Source organism: Zosterops lateralis (assembly GCF_965231275.1).
Source record: "Zosterops lateralis genome assembly, chromosome: 1".
NCBI lineage: Eukaryota > Metazoa > Chordata > Aves > Passeriformes > Zosteropidae > Zosterops > Zosterops lateralis.
The window spans coordinates 65441492-65460269 of NC_139762.1; the positions used below are offsets into that span (position 1 = coordinate 65441492).

Consider the following 18778-nt stretch of genomic DNA (forward strand, 5'->3'; position numbering starts at 1 on the left):
CAGTGAAAATTGGTAGGATGTGTAAAACAGTGCTTGCCATGACAGAGCTGTGCCTCAGGAATAATGTGCAATAGGAGCAGTATTTTAAGACTTGAGTTTTCAAATGCAGGTATGAACTTTCTTAAGCAGATTACAAATCTAGGATAGTAAGTGGAACATTTTGATGTATATGAAGAATATCTGAAAGACAGCACCATGCTGGCTTCTGAAATATTTTTAATGTACAGCATAAAGAAGCTCTGAAGTGCAGAGAGATCAGAGAGAGGTTTTCACTGCATGCAGTCACACAGCAGCACTGAGCTGACTGCTGTGTTTTTTCTCTAACCTTACAAGGGACTAAGAGAAGCAAATTGAGACTGTTTAGAGTCTGTCATTCCCTGACTAGAAAACTTATTGCTTGGGAAAGCAGGGAGCATTACCAGCTCAGTATTCCAGAGAGAACTGTAGCTTTCTCTAAAGACCTTAACAGTTAAGGACATTGTAAGTCAGCCCTGTAGGATCAGGAAACTAATTAATTATTTTGTGGCCCTGTCATCTGCTGGGCAGACTTGGGAATTTTCTCTACTTACAACAATGCTAAGGCATTCTTCAGGGACATTGCTGTGTAAAAGGAGTACTTAAATATTATGACAGGAACTACCACAACAAATAATGCATTTGTTACAAGTACTTACATTCTGAAAAACGTTAGTTATTTTAATAGTCTTTTTGCAGATAGTTTTACAAACATTATTTTTTTAGATGTGCATTTTCATTTATTCTGTTATCCTGCAATAATAAATTACAGGAATTATGCCCAGAAGCTATCTTCAGTCCAGTTTACCTTCCTGTGCTTAAGTCCATAACAACACACTAATGACTTCTGTGATTCTAGGTGTTTTAAACAGTGGCAGGCAACGATTTTGTTTTATTTTATGAATTAAGTTGCTTTATTTATTTCATAAGTAGTTTAAATTGCACCATTCAAGTATTGGCAGTGGTACTTGTATCACCTTGTACTATGTGAATTTAATGAAAAAATTGATGACAATCTCAATAGCAGAGATTAATAAAATGCATTTTCATTAGCTGAAGGTTGGCGATGGCGCTTTAAATTATTGCAATTTTTTTTAATAAATATAAGTTTATTTTTCAGTTTTGCGCTCTTGTACTGTTTTCACCTTATCCCTATGTTTCATCAATTCAACATGCAGCCCTTGGTACTTCATTGTAAACTGTTCCTTTACTTCTAGAATACAGAATGCCACCAAACTCAATAAAGAAGGGCAATGCAGTGAAGGAGGGAAGTCTTTCTCCATTGATTTAAATGAACAAACTGTTCTCTGAGATGAAAGAGGAAGTCACTTGAAATCTTGAGACATATTTTAAGCATGATTTATAATTATATTTGAGCTTTTTTGTTACCACAGATTGTGCTAATAGAGCTAAAACTGTTGTACATTAAAAGATGAATAATGGCTATTGTGGTATCTTAAGACCAAATTGTATCAAATCAGTCCAGTTTGCCCTGTAGCAGTGTAATAAACTTGGTGGATAAAGGAAAAGCACAAATGTCATACCTTGTCTTCAGTAAGCTTTCTGATGCTGTCCCTCATAGCATTTTCATCAGCATAGTTACATACAAACTGCCTGATAAGAGCATTCCGGTTTGGAAAGACACACACAGAGACAAAGCTTCACTGGCTCTTACTCAAAAGATGAATTGAACAGAACTCAAGTGGTTCTGCATCTGATGAAATGTTTTCAATTGTATTGAAGGCCGTTTGGTAGTGTAGATTTTGCTACTTCAACTAGTAGATGGCAGGCTGAGAAGAATTATGTTAGAAAACAAGAATAGAATTTAGAAAGTTTTTATATATATATATAATTAGAGATGTAGTTTTAAAGAATTTTTTTCAGTAGTGCACAGAATGCTGTAATTAGGCAGGAATAATCAGCTACATAAATAGCTGTGGATAACCATCCAGCTAAGATTTCTGTAGGAGAGGCCATAGGAGCTATTTAATGTATTGTATGTCTAAAGACAAATACCATACCAGTGTGTAGAAAAAGGAGTATTGCCCATTAACATATGAACTAATCTTTCTGTTTCACTTGCCATATTATATCCAGTTTAGAGTTTTTGTTTTCAAGAGAGAAAAATCAGTATCTAGAGAGGAAATAAAATTTAAAAAGCATAGACCCTAGGAATTCTACAGGCTAAAGAAACCCAAGCAAAGAAAGACTGGAAGAAAGGAAAAGAAATACACCTTCCAATGTACAAAAAGGCCACTCTAGAGGGAAGAATCAGATAGTCCTTCTTGATATCTGTGGATGACAGGACATTAAACAATGGCCATTTATTTTTGTATGAGAAACCTCCATTTTCCTAATCTTGAGGAGATTGCTCTCTGGAGTAATCTGTGTTGACTGATTGCGAGAAATTGGAAGTTTTTTGAGACTTAGCACCTGTCAGGAAAGGACAAGGGTGTGGAGTAAATGATCTCTTGAGGTCTTTGATAATCCTATAATTCTGTATTCCAAGAATGCAGTTACCAAGCAATGAAGGACTTCAAAGTTTACTTTTGGAAAGTTAAACACTTTAAAAAAAAGTTCTTATCTGGTGGTTATGTTTTTTTGTTTTTTTTTTTTTTTTTTTAATGTTGCAATACTGTGTAGTTGTAACTTAATCATTGACTGTCATGGGCCTCACCTCTGGTCTTTTCATAAAGAGGGCATGTTGAAGTCAGCTGCTGCGCCCATTTCTGTGGCAGATGTTCAGTACCATTACTGGCACTGCTGCACTCTGGTCTCCTTCGGATAGAAATTGTCCACATGTGTTATTCATGGTGATAGTTCCACCTTTAGCTACAGGAGACTTCAGGAGGATTGATGGGAGACTGATGTTGCATTCACTGGTGTTGTAATAAATGTCATGAAAATGCTTGTTTTCAACTATATAGGAAGGAAGGAGCCATGCAGACCAAGCATGACTCAAGCTGCCTTAAATTTTATCTAAATACATCTTTGTTCTTTTTTGGTGCTGATTTTTCTTTCCTTTGAAACAGAGTGACTGGTCAGAAGGATACCACCTTGCTTCTGCCATGAATTTCCGTTTCCCACAATGTGTCCCTATAAGCCTAAAAACTCTCATCCCAAATGCAAGCAATGAAGCAATACAGCTTATGACTGATATGCTGAACTGGAATCCAAAGAAGAGACCTACAGCAAGTCAGGTCTGAGCACATGAATGATTAAGTATAAGACTAAATTTTCTTGCATTGTTAAAAAACTGTAGATACAGAGGCCAACTGATTGTCATAACAGTGATGGGCAAAAACATCTCATTTTGAATACTTTGGTGGGAATGAGTCTAAGTGGTGAGAAGAGAAAGTTCTAAACGTAGCTCAGCAGACATCAGAAACTCTTCAGTTATTTCTGCAATGTTGTCTTCTGTATTGGCTTACCTTAAAATTCTCTCTGTACAGGACAGAGAAGTAGCTGAGGTGCAAGTGTTTCAATTGTGCCTATCAGTCACTTCTGTTTTCCTCTCCATCTGTACAAAGGGAGGTACCGAAAACTTTGCTTTTTGTGAAGCCGCAGATGGAATGCAGTATGGAAGAGCTAATGATTATTTTTACTTGGAATGTAAATTGTACTAAGTGATAATGAAAGAGCTTTGTGAAGAACATGCCAATAGGACACAAAGGTCACAGTTATTCTCCAAGTTAATTTTCAAAAAAAACGTATTTCAAGGACAGAAGACAGTTACATCCTGTGTATTTTTTTTCTTTTTTGTATTATTCATACCTCATGTAATCCTATTTAGAATGTATAAAAGAGGAATACAATTGGGAAATAAAGGACACATTGCAAGTTACCCCAGGTAGATGTAGTATAAGTGATTCAGAAGCAGTTAAGCAGATGGTACCAAATAAAGCAACCATTCCTCTTCTTTTTATAAAGCATGTCTATTGTACAGTGATGGAGATCTGTCTGTAGTCCAGTACTGTGTACCTCCACACAAAATACTGTATGGTGCTTTATAAAAGCAAATAACCAGCTTTTACCTAGGTGAGTTATCAAGGAAGCAGCTGCAGTAGTTGTATAATCCACAGTGAAAAGGAAGAGCTTAATGCATATACATGGCAGTGTGTTCAAAGGCAGCGATTCTTGAGAGCAGCTGAGGCAAAACATGTATTTGAGAACTGACAAAGAGTAGGATCCTACCCAGAAGGATTAACAGAGAGGGTTGTTTTGATGTAGGAGGAGGTATGTTACTAAGGTGTGTCCATGCTGTGCATCTAGCAGAGGACATGGAAAGGTCAGAGGAAAGGATCAAATTAACATCTGCCTTAAGATGGATGCTGTATTTTCTTAATAAACGCCATGAAGGCACAGCAAGCACAGGGAATGTATTTTAAAGAAAAGCAAATGCTGGTGATAAGAAAAATGGGAGTGAAACCTTGTTCATTAACATCCTCTAATTGTAGAACCCATACATGGCAATCATCTCACTTGTGGGGGTTTTGTTTTGTTTTTAATTAAAAACCTCAGTATATTCACTGAGTTGCCAAAACACAGTCAGCAGTGGAGGCATGTAATAAAGCATGTGGTAAAGGTAGTGGAGACTACTCCTTTTAAAATGGAAATTTGTTACTGTATAAATATAGAATGGTGTTAAATGTACAATGCACCTCAAAACACAGACTCCACCTAGCAATAAAGAAGAGAACAAAAGGATATGACTGCTGTCATTTGTACAAGTGGATCACTCTTACGAAGTTATGATGGGAAGAGTTTGAAATATACAACTGCCAGTTCTCAATACACACTTTACATATGATCTCATTAAGCATTAATCTTCCATCTGTTCTGTAAAGCTTGCTCAAATGTTTCGGAAACCTGCTTAAATCCTTGATGAGGTTACCAAAGTCAACATTTTGAAGTAAAATTAGTGTGTTATATCTTCTGCAGGCTTTGAAGTACCCTTACTTTCAAGTTGGCCAAATTTTAGGACCTCCTCCACAGTATCTGGAGAAGCAGACTCCTGTTAAACCGATTCAGCCAACAGAGCCAAAGCCATCTTTACCCAAACTGGAAACTAAGCCAGAACCTCTGTCTTCACCTGATTTACCTGAAAAAACACAGCCACAGCCCTTGCCAAAGGTTAACCACCAGCCTCTCCAGCAAATTCAGTTGCCTCAGAATACAGCTAACCAGCAAGTACCAAAGCAGCAGCAACCACAGTCACAACCACTTTTTCCAGTTATCAATAATAACTCACCACCTGTAAGTTGTCTTCAATAACTACACATGATTTTATTAAAAGTTCTTAGTATGTTCAGCCAAGTCATGCCTTGAAAATTGTCATATGTTTTATTAGAGGAGATACGGATAGGTAACTAGGGACTAATTGAGATAACTGTCAGCTTATTAAAATTTTATAGCAAGTCAGAAGAATAGATTGCTTGTAACAACCATGTTCTTTTATAACAGCCCTCAGTGACGTGTTTATGCAGTAATGGAGTTGAAACAGTTGTCACTTATTGACCTTTGAGAAACAATTCAAAACAATACTGTCAGTACACAATAGAGAAGTGGAAAGGAAGAATTTCACTTGCCTCATGCAGGGAAGTACCCAGAAAGGTTCATCCAGTTCCTAACCTTGTAAGAATCTAGCAATTATGATTTTTAGGAAGATGAATTTAAACTTTGGTTCGTAACTTCCACTTTGCTTTTGACCTGTACTCAGTGAACTACAGTATAAAGTATGTTAAAAATAATAGGTGTTCAGAGAATACTTGGAAGCAAATGATAGATAGAAGGACAGTTTTTAAATTAAGTAATTTCATGGGAACAGAATGTTAAAGAAAAGCCCTGACCAGTTTCTTGCATCTGCTGTATTTACTTTGGGAGCACAGCAGTGTTCTGTACCACTGTGCTCTATTTCTTGACACTGTTCAGAGCATGAGTTCAGCAAGATGCCAGAAATAGTGATTGAACTGGATCTGCAAACAGAATGTTAACCTCACTATCTCACGTAGACTTAAACAATTCAAGGATGACAGTCCAAAAGAACTACACTCCAAATACTTGCATTATTGTTATGTTTTGTCCTTAATGAGACTATAAAACAGGTACAACGCACTGGGAAAAATTCCCTTAAAGTCTGTAAGCAGTAGTCAGGAGTTAGATACAAAATATAACATTTTAGAATTGAATTAAAGTGCTTTTTAAATTATTTTATTATTTTAGTTTTTTTCTTATTTTCTTTTAATTTAAAATAGAAACAAGCAGCTAGTGGCCCTCTGAATGGTGTACTAGGTCCCAAAACCTGCAGAAGACGATGGGGTCAGACTTTGGTAAAGGCTGTGGATAGCTGGGATGACTTGGATGACCCTGAGTTTGGAATATCATGTTCAAAGAAGCCCAGCATTGCACTGTTGAAAGAAAAGAAAAACAAGGATTTTCTTTTTAGGTAGGTCCAAAAATCATAAAATCACAATTTCTTTTAGTAAACAGTGTCCAGAAGTAGATTTATAAATTGATTAAGATAAGTCTGTTAAAATTCAAGTCATCAAAATTCTGCAAGCATGCCAAGAATTGCATTAGCAAATCTGCTTTGTGTGTTATGTTGTTATAGTGGCAGTAATATCCAAACAGAATTAAATTTGTTTTCAGGCACTATGTGGTTCAGGTGTTCATTGTGTATTTAAGAAAATGTTTTACTAAAATTTGACATACTAACATTACTTCCTTTGTCAGTTAAATGGTACAATGTTCTACCATTTGCCCACATTTGCTTTTATTCCGTAGTGTTGATACACTTCTTTCTTCAAATCCCAGGTCAGGCTCTGGTGAGATGTTAGGTTTGACTGTGACTTTGTGGAAATAGATTCTACTGAGAAAAGTAGAATAAGTGAAGAGCACTCTATTCTTCAGGCTAAGGTCAGATTGTGGTATTTTGAGCTGGAGTTGTTGGTCACATGGTTTGAAAATTTTGATTTTTCAGTGTGCCAGAACCAAAAGCTTCATTCTGTATCCAGCCAGGAGGGGAAAACAAGATTCTGATGAGAAATGATTCTGAAAGATCAAATACATCAGCAAAAGATTACTATCTAAACCAATCAAGATACCTGCCTGGTAAGGTTTAAAGTCAGTACATATGGAAAATACAAGTTGTGCACAATCTACATACAGTACATTTAAGCTTTAGATTTCTCACTGGATAGTTTTATTTTTCATAACCAGGCTAAATTTTCAAGTTTTGGACTAAATGCCTTTCCCAGAACATAATCACAATTTATGCAGCAGTTCCTGGCTACATAAATGTGGCAGGACCTCAGCACTGCTTGTACACCATAAAAGTTCACAGGCCCTCTTATGACCAGTACACATAAAATATCCTCAATAATATAAATGCAACATCTCTTGGATTACTAGGAGAAATCCAAGATTAATCTATAAGCAGGTGTATGTGAGGACTAAAGAAACTACATATATTTTTTTCATCAAGACTGTAGTGATAGGACTAGGAGTAATGGATTCAAATGCAAAGAGGGGAAATTTAGAAAAATATACAGAAGAAATTCTTTACCCTGAGGGTGGTAAGGCACTGGACAGGTTGTCCAGAAGACCTGTGGATGCCCCATCCCTGGCAGTGTTCAAGGGCAGGTTGGATGGAACACTGAGCAACCTGGTCAAGTGGAAGGTGTCCCTGCTCATGGCAGGGCAATTGGAACCAGATGGTCTTTAAGGTCTCTTCCAACCCAAACCATTCTATGATTTTATATAGAGCGTATTTACCAATTCTGCAGTGTTAGGATGTTTGGGGTTTTCTGACTGTAAGTTCTGATAAACACCAGTTTATCCAGTTCCTTGTACAAAATGTTTAGAAATACCCATCTACTGGCACTGGTAGGAATTCACACACACACTTCCTTTCCCAAGGCAGTCATCTTTCTTTAGAAATAGGTATCTTAGTCTAAATCCAGGTGATTTTGTCAGGAAAATAACATGGTATTATTTAATTACTGGGAATGAGAATGGAAAGGAGAAAGCAAAGATAATGTTTCCTTTAGTTAGTATTCTGAATATTTCTATAAGCACATTATTTTCTTGATGTCTCACTTAGCATCTTTTGTTACCATGGTGGTTTGTACAATTACAGTAATTATATCATGACTTCCATAATCCACGTTTGAGAATTTAGGTGGCTCACAGAGGAATTCCCCATTGTCAGGAAGTTGTTTTGTTACAACCTATGATTAATTTGTCAGGAATTCACTAGGGCAGTTACAACTTCTGAATATGAAATCAGTTCTTGAATGTTAAATAGGATGCTCAGGGATGCAACAATTTAAGTCCAAAAGAAAAGAAAAAAAAAAAAAGGCAAGGAACTTCTCTATCTAAAGGTAACACAAATGGAAGAGTCATCTGTTATATTTTATTAAGCACAATTCTAATGTCTCCGTGGTTTTCAATGACAAAGGCATAGATATAAAAAAGAATTAATTTCAACATTTCGGGGAATAATAGGTCCAAGGAACATAGTTGTTATTTATCCATATTACTTTAGTTCTGCAACCACTAGATCTGGGAGCTGCTTTCTTGTGGTTTAATCCAATCAACTCTTGTAATGCTTGTAACATGCTGAAGTAACAAGAAGCTTTGTCCTACTTTTTAACTTAACTCTTGAATAAATAGTTTATTTTCAGCCTTGGGAACCCCAAGTTTTGATAGATATTTTTAATTTCCTTTTTTGTGTTCCTTTTTTGACAGACAAAAAAATCAATTATGAGGTTATGGTTTTACAGAAACCTATACTATACTATACTATACTATACTATACTATACTATACTATACTATACTAACTACTTATGCTAACCTACCTATACTAAAAAGTCTTTTAAAAGACCTTCTCTTGAAAGGATGAAGAGAATTGTTCTTAAATTAGTGTCACTGGTTTCTATGGTTCAGCTTAAAAATCTTATCAATGGACATTGTTAATCTACATTAATGGTGTTTTGCATTTTAAGACAAATGATTCAGAGTTGGTTTTCTGTTCTAGAAGTGCCATTTATTGGTTGAATTAAGTTTGAAATTTGGTATTTATAACATTTCCCATCATTTGTTTCCTAAGGTGTAAACCCAAAGAGTGTCTCTTTAGCAGCAGTCAATAAGGAAGGATCACACGGAAGCTGGAACAACCAGTTGTTTGCTAAATCACTGGCAAATGCTGGGGGAGGACTGACTTACAGCAGAAATACTACAGGTGAAAGTGTAATTGAAAATGGTCACATTTTATCTCCTCGTACTTTAAGTAGTTTAGTTAAGACCATCTGGTTTACCTTCTGAAGTTAAGCTTAGATTCTAGGATCTTTTTCTCTTGCTTTAGTGAAGGACTCTTAAAAAAACATTTTCATATGTGATATGATGTGTTTTGCATTCAGAACATTAAAAAGGTATTGACCAGCCCCTATTTATAAAGTTCTCCCAAGATAAATTTTCTATATAATCCTCTGAGATCATTATTTTACTATATTCAAGCAAGTAGTTTGGCCTCATTACTGCCTGCTCCCAATGCCATGGAACACTATCAAACAGCAGTTTCACCCATGAAAACAAAAGCATGGATGGTGTGCTCATGTAATAAAAGTGCTGCCCAATATTTTAGACATGTCTTTTATCAATTTACTGGCCTTGTCCTAAATCCTTTGCTGCGAGAAAAGCCCCCTTATTTCCAGGAAGGAACTTCCAGTGAAACTATGTTTTTGTGAAGAACACTTTATCAGCATTCTATAGAGTGAAGTCCAACACTAGTTAAACACTTTATCTAAGATTTCACTGAGGAAAGCATCAGACTCTGGACTGAGATCTGTCCTCTCACCACGAAGTCCTACACCTCAGGTACACTGTTCTTGTTATGGGAGGGTACCTTGGTAACAACTCTGCAGCCATTGTCCAGTTAGCACGACTCCAAATACTTCAGTGCCAATAAATCACACAGCTTTACATGCTTCTACAGCAAGAAGTTCAGAAGGTTTGTTTACATGCAGCTGCTGCACTCCTTTTTAATAGAACTTTAATAGCCATTCTGCAGTATCAACAAACTTGATTTTCCCCTCTGAAATTCAGGCAAGCTGAAGTTGTTCATCTGAATTAACGTGCAAGATTTTAGAAAGTGGAAAAACAACAGCACCCAGCAGAAATTTTTGTGGAAGAGGTTTTTTTAAAGCAATCATCTTGTATATCTTCTTTGTTTTCTGAAATAGAGTATCCATGTGCCTCGGAAATAAATTATTTATAAATAATCTTGGAAGGGAATTAGGCACAGCAAAGCAAATAGCTGCTTCCAAAAGTTTTCATCAATAGGCTAGACATCTAGCTTGACTGAACGGCACTGAAGATAAAATTAGGATGAATGCTAATAGTAGAAAACCTTTGTCTTACCACCAAAAAATTAAAGAAAAAAAGTACTAAAACTGGTTATTTTTTGTTTGAAAGTATTTGGTATTATTTCCATCAGTATCTTAATTGCATGTGATGTTTCATGTACTGAGGATACAGCAACATTTAAAACACACATGAAACACATGGAGCCAGGATAGATGGATCAGAGAAATACAATACATGTAAACTATATCTTTTCTCTTTTCATACTGACAGTCTGGAAGTTGACACTGCTGTATTTAAATAACTATGTATAGTTTATTTAAGTGGGCTTTTTTTTTTCATCAGCCACAACATTGTTCTAAGGCAAAATAAGATAAGAGCAAATAGTTGCAAATATTTTATTTATGAAGGATTGTAAGTTTATGATCAGTCAACTTTGAAGATATGACCAAGTCCTTAAAATTGTAAATGGAATGTAATTGTTGGTAAATCATATTGTTAGTCCATAATTAGAATGGACCTTTTAAAGTAACCTCTTGGAGTAACATTTTCCGCTTAAGAAAACAAGGATAAGACATTATAGTTACTAACGTGTCAGATATTCATTCTTGCTTGCTTTTTTCCATCTTTATTTCTTTTACATCACCTAAATTGTTTCTTCATACCTTTCTTCTAAAGTTCTGTCCTTCCATCTTTTTCTTCCTTTAATTTTCCTTGTCTACAGATGAGAACTTAATTATACCTATTGAAAAGCTATCATGCAAAGAAAGGTTGAATGAAAAATTAGAAGATTCAAAAGGTAATTTATAGCAACTATAGCCCGGTTCTTTGTACATTTCCTATTTATGTTTTGCAGTTTCTTGTAAAAAAATTACATTTATAATGCAGGTTCCTGATGGTCGTATACTGCCATTTTCAGTTGCAATCTGTTTTGTCAAACCTTGCTTTCTTCATTATGGCTTCTTCTGGATTCTTGGAACTTACTGGTTTGTTCATGACAGCACTCGGGACTTGCACCTTTTCCTGCATTACACTGATCTACAGTGCTGTGCTTGCACAGGTTTTGGTGGAGTTACCTTAGAATAAAAGGGAGGAAACTCAGGATTCCAGGCTGCCTAGTTTTGCTTTACAGTTCCACTGCTCTGAAATTATCACACAGGTCTAGGAGTGTTTGTGTGAAGAGGAATATTATGGGATTGCCCAAAGGCCAAAGGTTTAGGAGACAGAAAAATTGGCAAAGCAGATACTGTGTTTTACTGTAACTACCATTGAAGCTGTGATGAATATGCTCACAGTTGATAAAGGTCAAAATAAACTACTGTGTATAGCCTTCACAAATTTAATACTGCTGAACACAGAATCTTACCACTAGAGAAGAGCATTTCTCTAAGGACACTGTGCAAGCACAGTCTTAACATTGTCCCAAGTGATGATGGACATGAAGACAGTAAGGAATTTTCTTGGATCCAGGAGTAAATATTGTAACAGACCACTCTTCCTCCGAATACTAATTTCAGTACTAATTTTGTGTGTACATGCATAATGCATCCCAGCTGCCAAATGAGGATGGTTATGTCAACCTTCCCAGGGTAGCACTGCTTTAAAGAAAAATCTGGACCAAAACTAGGCACAAACAGAATTATAACCAAGGTTAAATAGAGAGAATAATTGGGTCTGACTTTTACAGCAGGCCTTCAACTGTGGGAACTGTCAAAGTCAACTTCAAGAGGTACACCACTTTCCAAGGAGGCATTGGATTCCATTCTTTTTGATAGATTTATGCTAAACATGTTGAGCACAAAGGTAGCACTGAGCACTAGTTAAACCAGTTTCCAGTAAAGCAAGTAGATGTAAAAAAAAGGTAAGACTAAATTTTTCTACAACTCAGTGTAAACCTTTCTATGTGATCTTTAGTGAATGTACTAATGAATTGTTCATCCTGCTCTTTCTTTTTATTCCTGCTGAATTTCTGTCTGCTAAATGCTAAAAAAGGTCCAGCTAATACACAAAGCAAAGAATGAACTCAATGAAAGAATGTTTGTTTTTCAAGAGACAAGCACCAGGGAGTGTTTAAAGAACACTCATACTTGGTACTCTTGTGGTACTGCAGATATAATTTGAAGTGACTACAAAAAGTAGGCAGAGTTTTCTGAATGCAGCTGAAAATTCTAAAACTCTGTAATGTCAACAGGAAATCCTGGCATTTTAAATAGTGGTGCTTACAACCCATCAGGACTATACATCTCTTCCTTCCATAAAAAAGAAGTTGGATCAGCTGGACAACGGATACAGCTAGCACCTCTTGGTGCACCTGTATCAGGTAAGAAGTATTCTTTTGCTACTCATATCCAGGACAAAGAGAAATGTTCTTTTTCCATGCTTCCTATGAGATGTATTAGCTCTTGGTAAGGTTTTCCTCGAGTTTTGTAAATAAAATTGTAGGGAATAAATTCTTCTTAATACAACTGAACTGCATGTAGGTGCCTAGAGGCTGTCCTGATAGTTAGAGAAACTACTGCTACTAATTCTTGTTAGATAAAAGAGAAAATAATTACAAAAGGTGCAAAGAAGATTTGGACCATTTGTTAAACTACTGTTCATTAGTGGTGATGGGCTAAGCAGAATTGTAAAACTATGTAACTCCACAACTCTATAGTAAATGGTTATGTAGTTGGGACTCCATTAATTCGTTAAAAACAATGTGAAATCTGTTCTGAATGTAACTGGTACCTTGGATTCTCTGCAGTGTTGGTGACATGATGTTGGAATTGTGAAAACTTGGATTTGGGGATTTTAGTATATAGCAATACATGTGAGTCAAGATGGAGGGCAGTCAAGCCAGAACTGCCACAACATTCTGAGCACCTTCTTCATTGTCATGGGTCTGATTCAGAGAAGTTGAACAGAAGTGCTCAGGAGGCAGGAGAAACTGGTTTGCGAGTGAAGATTGAGATGTGAGAGCTGTTATCCACACCCAGCAGCCCACTTCTCCAGTTACTTCAGAGGAAATACCACGGCTCTAAACCACTGGGGAATTGTTTAACCAGAAGGTCGATGGCAGACCAATCTGATATGGTCTTGCTTAATAATGTTGTCTTTTTGCTGACATGCTCATTTGAGTTACCTGTTCTCCTTAAGAACTTGCAAGTGGCTTCAGAGAACTGGACCAGGAGGGAAGGAAGAAGATGGCACACAAATATATATATATATATATATAATATAAAATATGCTTGGATGTATGCATATTCTGTGTCTGACTTGATCAGAAGCCCACTAAGGAAGGCTGGAGCTGCACTTCACTGCTGAAACACAACTGTGAGAGTTGATTTGTCACAATACATGGATCAGGAAGTTCACAGGAGGGAAAAATCTGCAATTCTCTCTAGACTGATGTGAATAGTACAAAAAAAAAATCACACGTGGAAAGGAAAATAGGAAATAAAGTTTACTGTTAATCTGTAATTAGAAATGGAATGTGTTTAGTAGAAGTCAGAAAGGCTGGCAGATGGAGGTCAATTAAGATCCTCTTCCATGTCCTGGAGAAGAACAAGAATCCTTTTGCTTAAACCACACATGTTTAGCTTAAAGTCTTCAGACTTGTATGGGAAGAGAGATAAGGACAAAGCAAATGGCAGGTTTTATCTCCTAGATGTCAGTATTTGAACATTGATCCTTTGCTTTATATTATCCAAAATGTAATAAGTTATGCTCTCAGTTGATTTTGCTCTTTTATTTTTTAAATTTTGTTTAATTTTTATACCATAATTTAAATAATTTAATGTCGTATACAAAATCAATTTTTCTGAGGAAAATACCAGTAGAAGTGACCTTTATTGCCAAGATAGTGTAGGCTGGAATCATACTTTCTGATTAAAAGTAGGAAATGCCAGCCTACAATAAAAAGAAACAATTTTCAAAGAGGTGGAGACCTGACCCCCAATTTCAGCTCCTTGATGTTTCCCCTTTTTGAATGTCTTGATCCTAACCTGTTCCTTAACAGGTTGAATCCACTGCTGAAAAACACTACCAAAACCAGGTGATTTTCTCTAAGAAACAGAATAATACCTAGGCACCAAAAAACCCATTTAATTAATATGTTAAAATTTGTTTTAAAGAGTATCAGTACATAATAAGATTAAACTATAAAAGTAGGAATGGAAGGGGCAGGATCTACCTTAGGAATGCTAAGGAAACAAGGGTAAGGTATAGCAGGAGTCTAAATAAAAGGGGTCCTGCCTGGCTGATTTTAAAGACTTGGGAAAATGGTCGGTCATGAACATGAAGAAATGTCAGCCCCTGCAGCAGGGCAATTATTTAATCGCCTGAAACTCAAGGAAGTAGCAACTACCTGAACTGTCAAAGGGGGAAACCTGAATAGGAAGGCCAGGAACACAGTAGTGTGCTACTGCTAGTGCCTGAGATCAGGTGGGTGCTGATATTGAGAGAGAAAAAAAGCCTTCAAACTTGGAATAAATCCTATGAAATCAATGGAGAAATGGAGCAAAGAAGGCTTGCCACCAAGTACACCACAAGTTCTGAGCTAAGCAAAAGGCATAAAATCTCAAAAGGAACAAGAAGGTCTCCAGAAGCTGTCTTTCAGTCTAAGCTGTCTGAATCTTAATCAGTTTACCAATGTTGTAATGACATGTTTTTTAAAAATATTTGAGATTAGAAGAAAGAACACTTTCACACTGTAGCAGTTTTGTAATTGGAGAGACAGAGTTGTAGGCATTTGCAACAGTTTTTCCACTGAACTTTATATTCTCAGCATTTTCTTGAGGGATTGCTGCAAAACAACTATTCAGTAGGTGAGAATAATACACAAAAAAACTATTGGAAAAAATAATTTTATCTGAAAACAAGCATAGACAGCATGGTCTCAGGCATATGGTGTGATTCTTGGGGTTGTCCTGTGAGGGGCAGGAGTTGGACTCGACAATCCTCGTGGGCCCCTTCCAACTCAGGATGTTTCAGGACATATGGGAGACCAAAGCACCCTGCTACATTAGCATCCTTGAGTACCACGTCATCTGTAAGTTCTCATTTTTTTCTCTGTAGAAGAGTAAAGTACCTTTTTAGTCATAATTAATTCTGAGTTCTTGTTCCTTTCAGATTATTCCTGGAAAAACAAAGCTGCTCGTCCTCCGTTACCAGGTCCAACTTTCAACGCAGCAGCAAAAAACATGAGTATCTTAACTCGCCCCCCAACCATTCAGCGAGTACATGGGAGAACAGACTGGGTGGCCAAATATGGAGGGAACAGATAGAAAATACCATCCTGTGTGGATATTACATGCTCTGTGTTCAGTTCTCCTGCACTTGGAAACCTGAAAGGCCTATTTGCTCCAGCTTTTCCTAAGACTATGCAATAGTAAAGAAGAAAAAAAGACCTTGTGTTCTATTACCTCTGTAGTACATGTAAGACCACATAAAATACTGGCTGTAAAGCAGGAGGCAATGAAGTATTGTACAACACATATTGCCAAAACTGAGAAGTAGATTTCACACAATGTTTTCTATAGATAGATCTCCTGTTCTCATACTCTTTGAAACAACTAAGGTTAGGGTTCATCCAGTGCAACATCTGCTGCTTGGATGTGGTTGAAACACACAAGCAGCACAAAGAAGGGCTGAAGCAGAGCAGCAGCAGGCTGCCAGGTGTTAGGCTGGTTCCTTAGCAGGAAGATGAGAGTGAAAGCACAGATCTGGCTTTGTGAAGAACATCAGTATCCTGCAAGGATTTCAGAACTCACTTGTAACTAAGAGTTACTCAGGGTCTATAAGGTGCAAATATTCATGTAGCAATGAGAACTGAAAGCCTTGTAGTAGGAAACAGGCAATCCACTGATAGATACTACACAAGGAAGTTCTAGAACTCTAGCTGACAGAGGGCTGTTGAATGATATAGCAAGATTGGAAAATAGCTAAACAAATACTGAATATGATTTACGAAGCTGTGAAGTGAAGCCTAACAGTCAGAGTCTGCTGTTTTAATTACCTTATTGCCATTTTTGGTCAAAGATCTGTAGAGATTTATCTCTGTCCTGTCAAAGGAGTGTCACAGTGACCTTTTACAGAGCCTACACACTGCAGTCTGTCAGTCATTTTAAGGGCGAATTAGCCAAAAATGCTTAAATTATCACTGAACTCTTGTTCCTACATGTCTTTATTAGGAGATCAGACTAAAAAACAAGAGTTTGAATAGGCTATGTGAGGAAGAATATAGGTCTGTTCTTCAAAGACATTGCTTTCTGTTTTAGATCTTAAAGGCCAACTGTGGTACCTGAAAACACAGACAAAATTTTAATAGTTCAGTATGTCACTGTTGATATGTTCATTCAGTACTTTGTCCAGCTTTTATGCTAACTTTTATAATAATATTTCCCAAAGGACTTTGCAATGTACAGTAAATTGTTTATTAGGATGTTGAGCTGGGCTACTTCTGTTAACAACTGCATTTAGAATAAATGCTTTAGACTTTATAGTAACATTAAACTTGCCATTTTAACATACAAACTATGTACTTTAAAGAGTACGCTCTTCAAAGATGTAAAGTTGTTAATGATGACTTCAAGCATTGCAAAACAAATTTATTTGTATGGCTTTTATAAATGGATATTAAAATTAAACTCCTGTTGTTGACACAATGTCAATATGGGTTACATTAACTTCCTGGAAAGCAATTTAATCTAAAACAGTTGTACCAATGAGTCAAATATTTTGTCAGGGAAATTGTACCTAAAGAAAATGCCACTTTTTTTAATGCTGTAAGAGCTACGCAAGGATAGGGCTGTCTGGTTAGTAATGCACTAGAGAGTTTAATTCAATTGCCACTTGTCTAGGATTAAGTATTTGTCATTACCTTAGTACTAAGAGATGTCCCTATGCTACTTAAATGCATCTTAATTTAACTGCAGAACATATCTTTAACTTGCTATGGCAATGAAGGACACCCTCAGACAGCTTGTAACAGGCATAAAAGCTATGATTTTATAATTAAAAAACAAAATAAATTAATCACTCGTCTCTAGTACAAGATGCCAATGACAGTTAAAATCACAGCCTGGCCAAAGGAATTAACTAATAATGTGCCAATAGCTCATGTGTCTGTGAGTCACTTAGAGCAGAAAAATGAACAGGTACTGTTTATGGCACTAAATATGGTTAGAAGGAACTTGCTGTCCTTGTCACATACTAATGAACTTTGAAAGGCCTTTGACATAATCAGATCAGTCTTCACCTGTCCACAAGCAAAGCATGACAGGTGTCAAATCATTCTTGTTGCAAACACGAAGAAAAGGCAAACAGGCTTTGTAAAGTCATTTAACTCTGATTCATTGGTACACACTGGACTGCAGAAATACTTAAAAAAATTATTCTATGCTAATAAAATCTCAAAGGGGTAAAGAGTATGTAAGGCTAAGATTTTTCTCTTGTCCTTTTGCCTGTATTACTGCTGTTTATCTTGAGCATGAGTGTTCTACCACAAGTTCTAAATTACTTCTACCAGCAGTTCTCAATTCAACCTATTGCTTTCCCAAGCTCAGGGAACAGCAGCATGGTTTCACACTTTGATCTAAAAGTTTAAAAGCTTACCAGTCCAGTTTTCTGCTTTCTATTGTCTATTCTGTTAGAGACAACTGCAGTTCAAATCACAAGTTATCTATTTGAGAGCAGCATTATACAATTACAAAAGTGCTGGGTCATGGCTGTTCTCAGTTTATTGCAGGAGATGCATTTATGTTTGCATCCTACTCCTACAGAAGAAAACTGCTTCAACAGTAATATGAAGAGGTCAAAAAAAGAAAAAAAAAAAAAAAAAAAAGCCCATAAAGCAGTTTAAGGAGAAGTCTCTTAAATGCTAATGTCTGGCTTACTAACTTTTTCAAATCAGAACAAAGACATGGAGACACCTGCCCACCAATGCTGGGTCCTGGGCTAGAATTAGGCACTTAAAAGGGTGACCTATTAAATCATCTGCTGTCCTGCACACCCCTTATTTCTATGCAGGGAGGTAGGAAACGTAAATACAGGTGAAAACACCTGAGGCTGAACTCTGCTGGGTGATGAATAAGGGCTCTAAGATGATGCTCTGGACACAGTTCCCCATCCAGATCTAACTGTCTGTGCTCACGCCAGCTGTGACCCAAGCTGTCTGGCCTGGGACCAGGCTGCTGAAACTCTTGCTGGAGCTGTATCCATTCCTGGCCACGTCCCTGCAGATCTGGAACTGATTGACCTGGCATCCTGGCTTGACCTCAGCCCTGCCTCATCCCTGTGACTTGCCTGGCAAATCTCTGCCCTGCTGGCAGAGCCTGGCTGTGGCCACTGGCCCAACTCTGTGCCTCCTGCTCATGCAGCACAAGGTCACTGCCCTGCCTGTTTTGCTGCAACAAGGGA

General features: G+C 36.9%; 1 protein-coding gene across 4 annotated transcripts in view; it reads left to right on the plus strand.

Moving 5' to 3' along the window:
• MAK (male germ cell associated kinase) overlaps window positions 1-17731 on the plus strand; it is a 30096-nt gene extending 12365 nt beyond the window's left edge. For 2 of the 4 annotated variants that reach the window (XM_083878433.1, XM_083878432.1), the window contains exons 8-15: window positions 3048-3215; window positions 4957-5271; window positions 6270-6460; window positions 6995-7125; window positions 9126-9257; window positions 11103-11177; window positions 12570-12698; window positions 15491-17731. In XM_083878433.1, coding sequence (XP_083734559.1) covers window positions 3048-3215; window positions 4957-5271; window positions 6270-6460; window positions 6995-7125; window positions 9126-9257; window positions 11103-11177; window positions 12570-12698; window positions 15491-15645 — 1296 coding nt within the window. In that variant the 3' untranslated portion in view covers window positions 15646-17731. The remainder of the gene's footprint in view (window positions 1-3047; window positions 3216-4956; window positions 5272-6269; window positions 6461-6994; window positions 7126-9125; window positions 9258-11102; window positions 11178-12569; window positions 12699-15490) is intronic. The other 2 variants (XM_083878434.1, XM_083878435.1) reach the window with 2 other exon arrangements.
• The last annotated feature ends 1047 nt before the right edge of the window (window positions 17732-18778 follow it).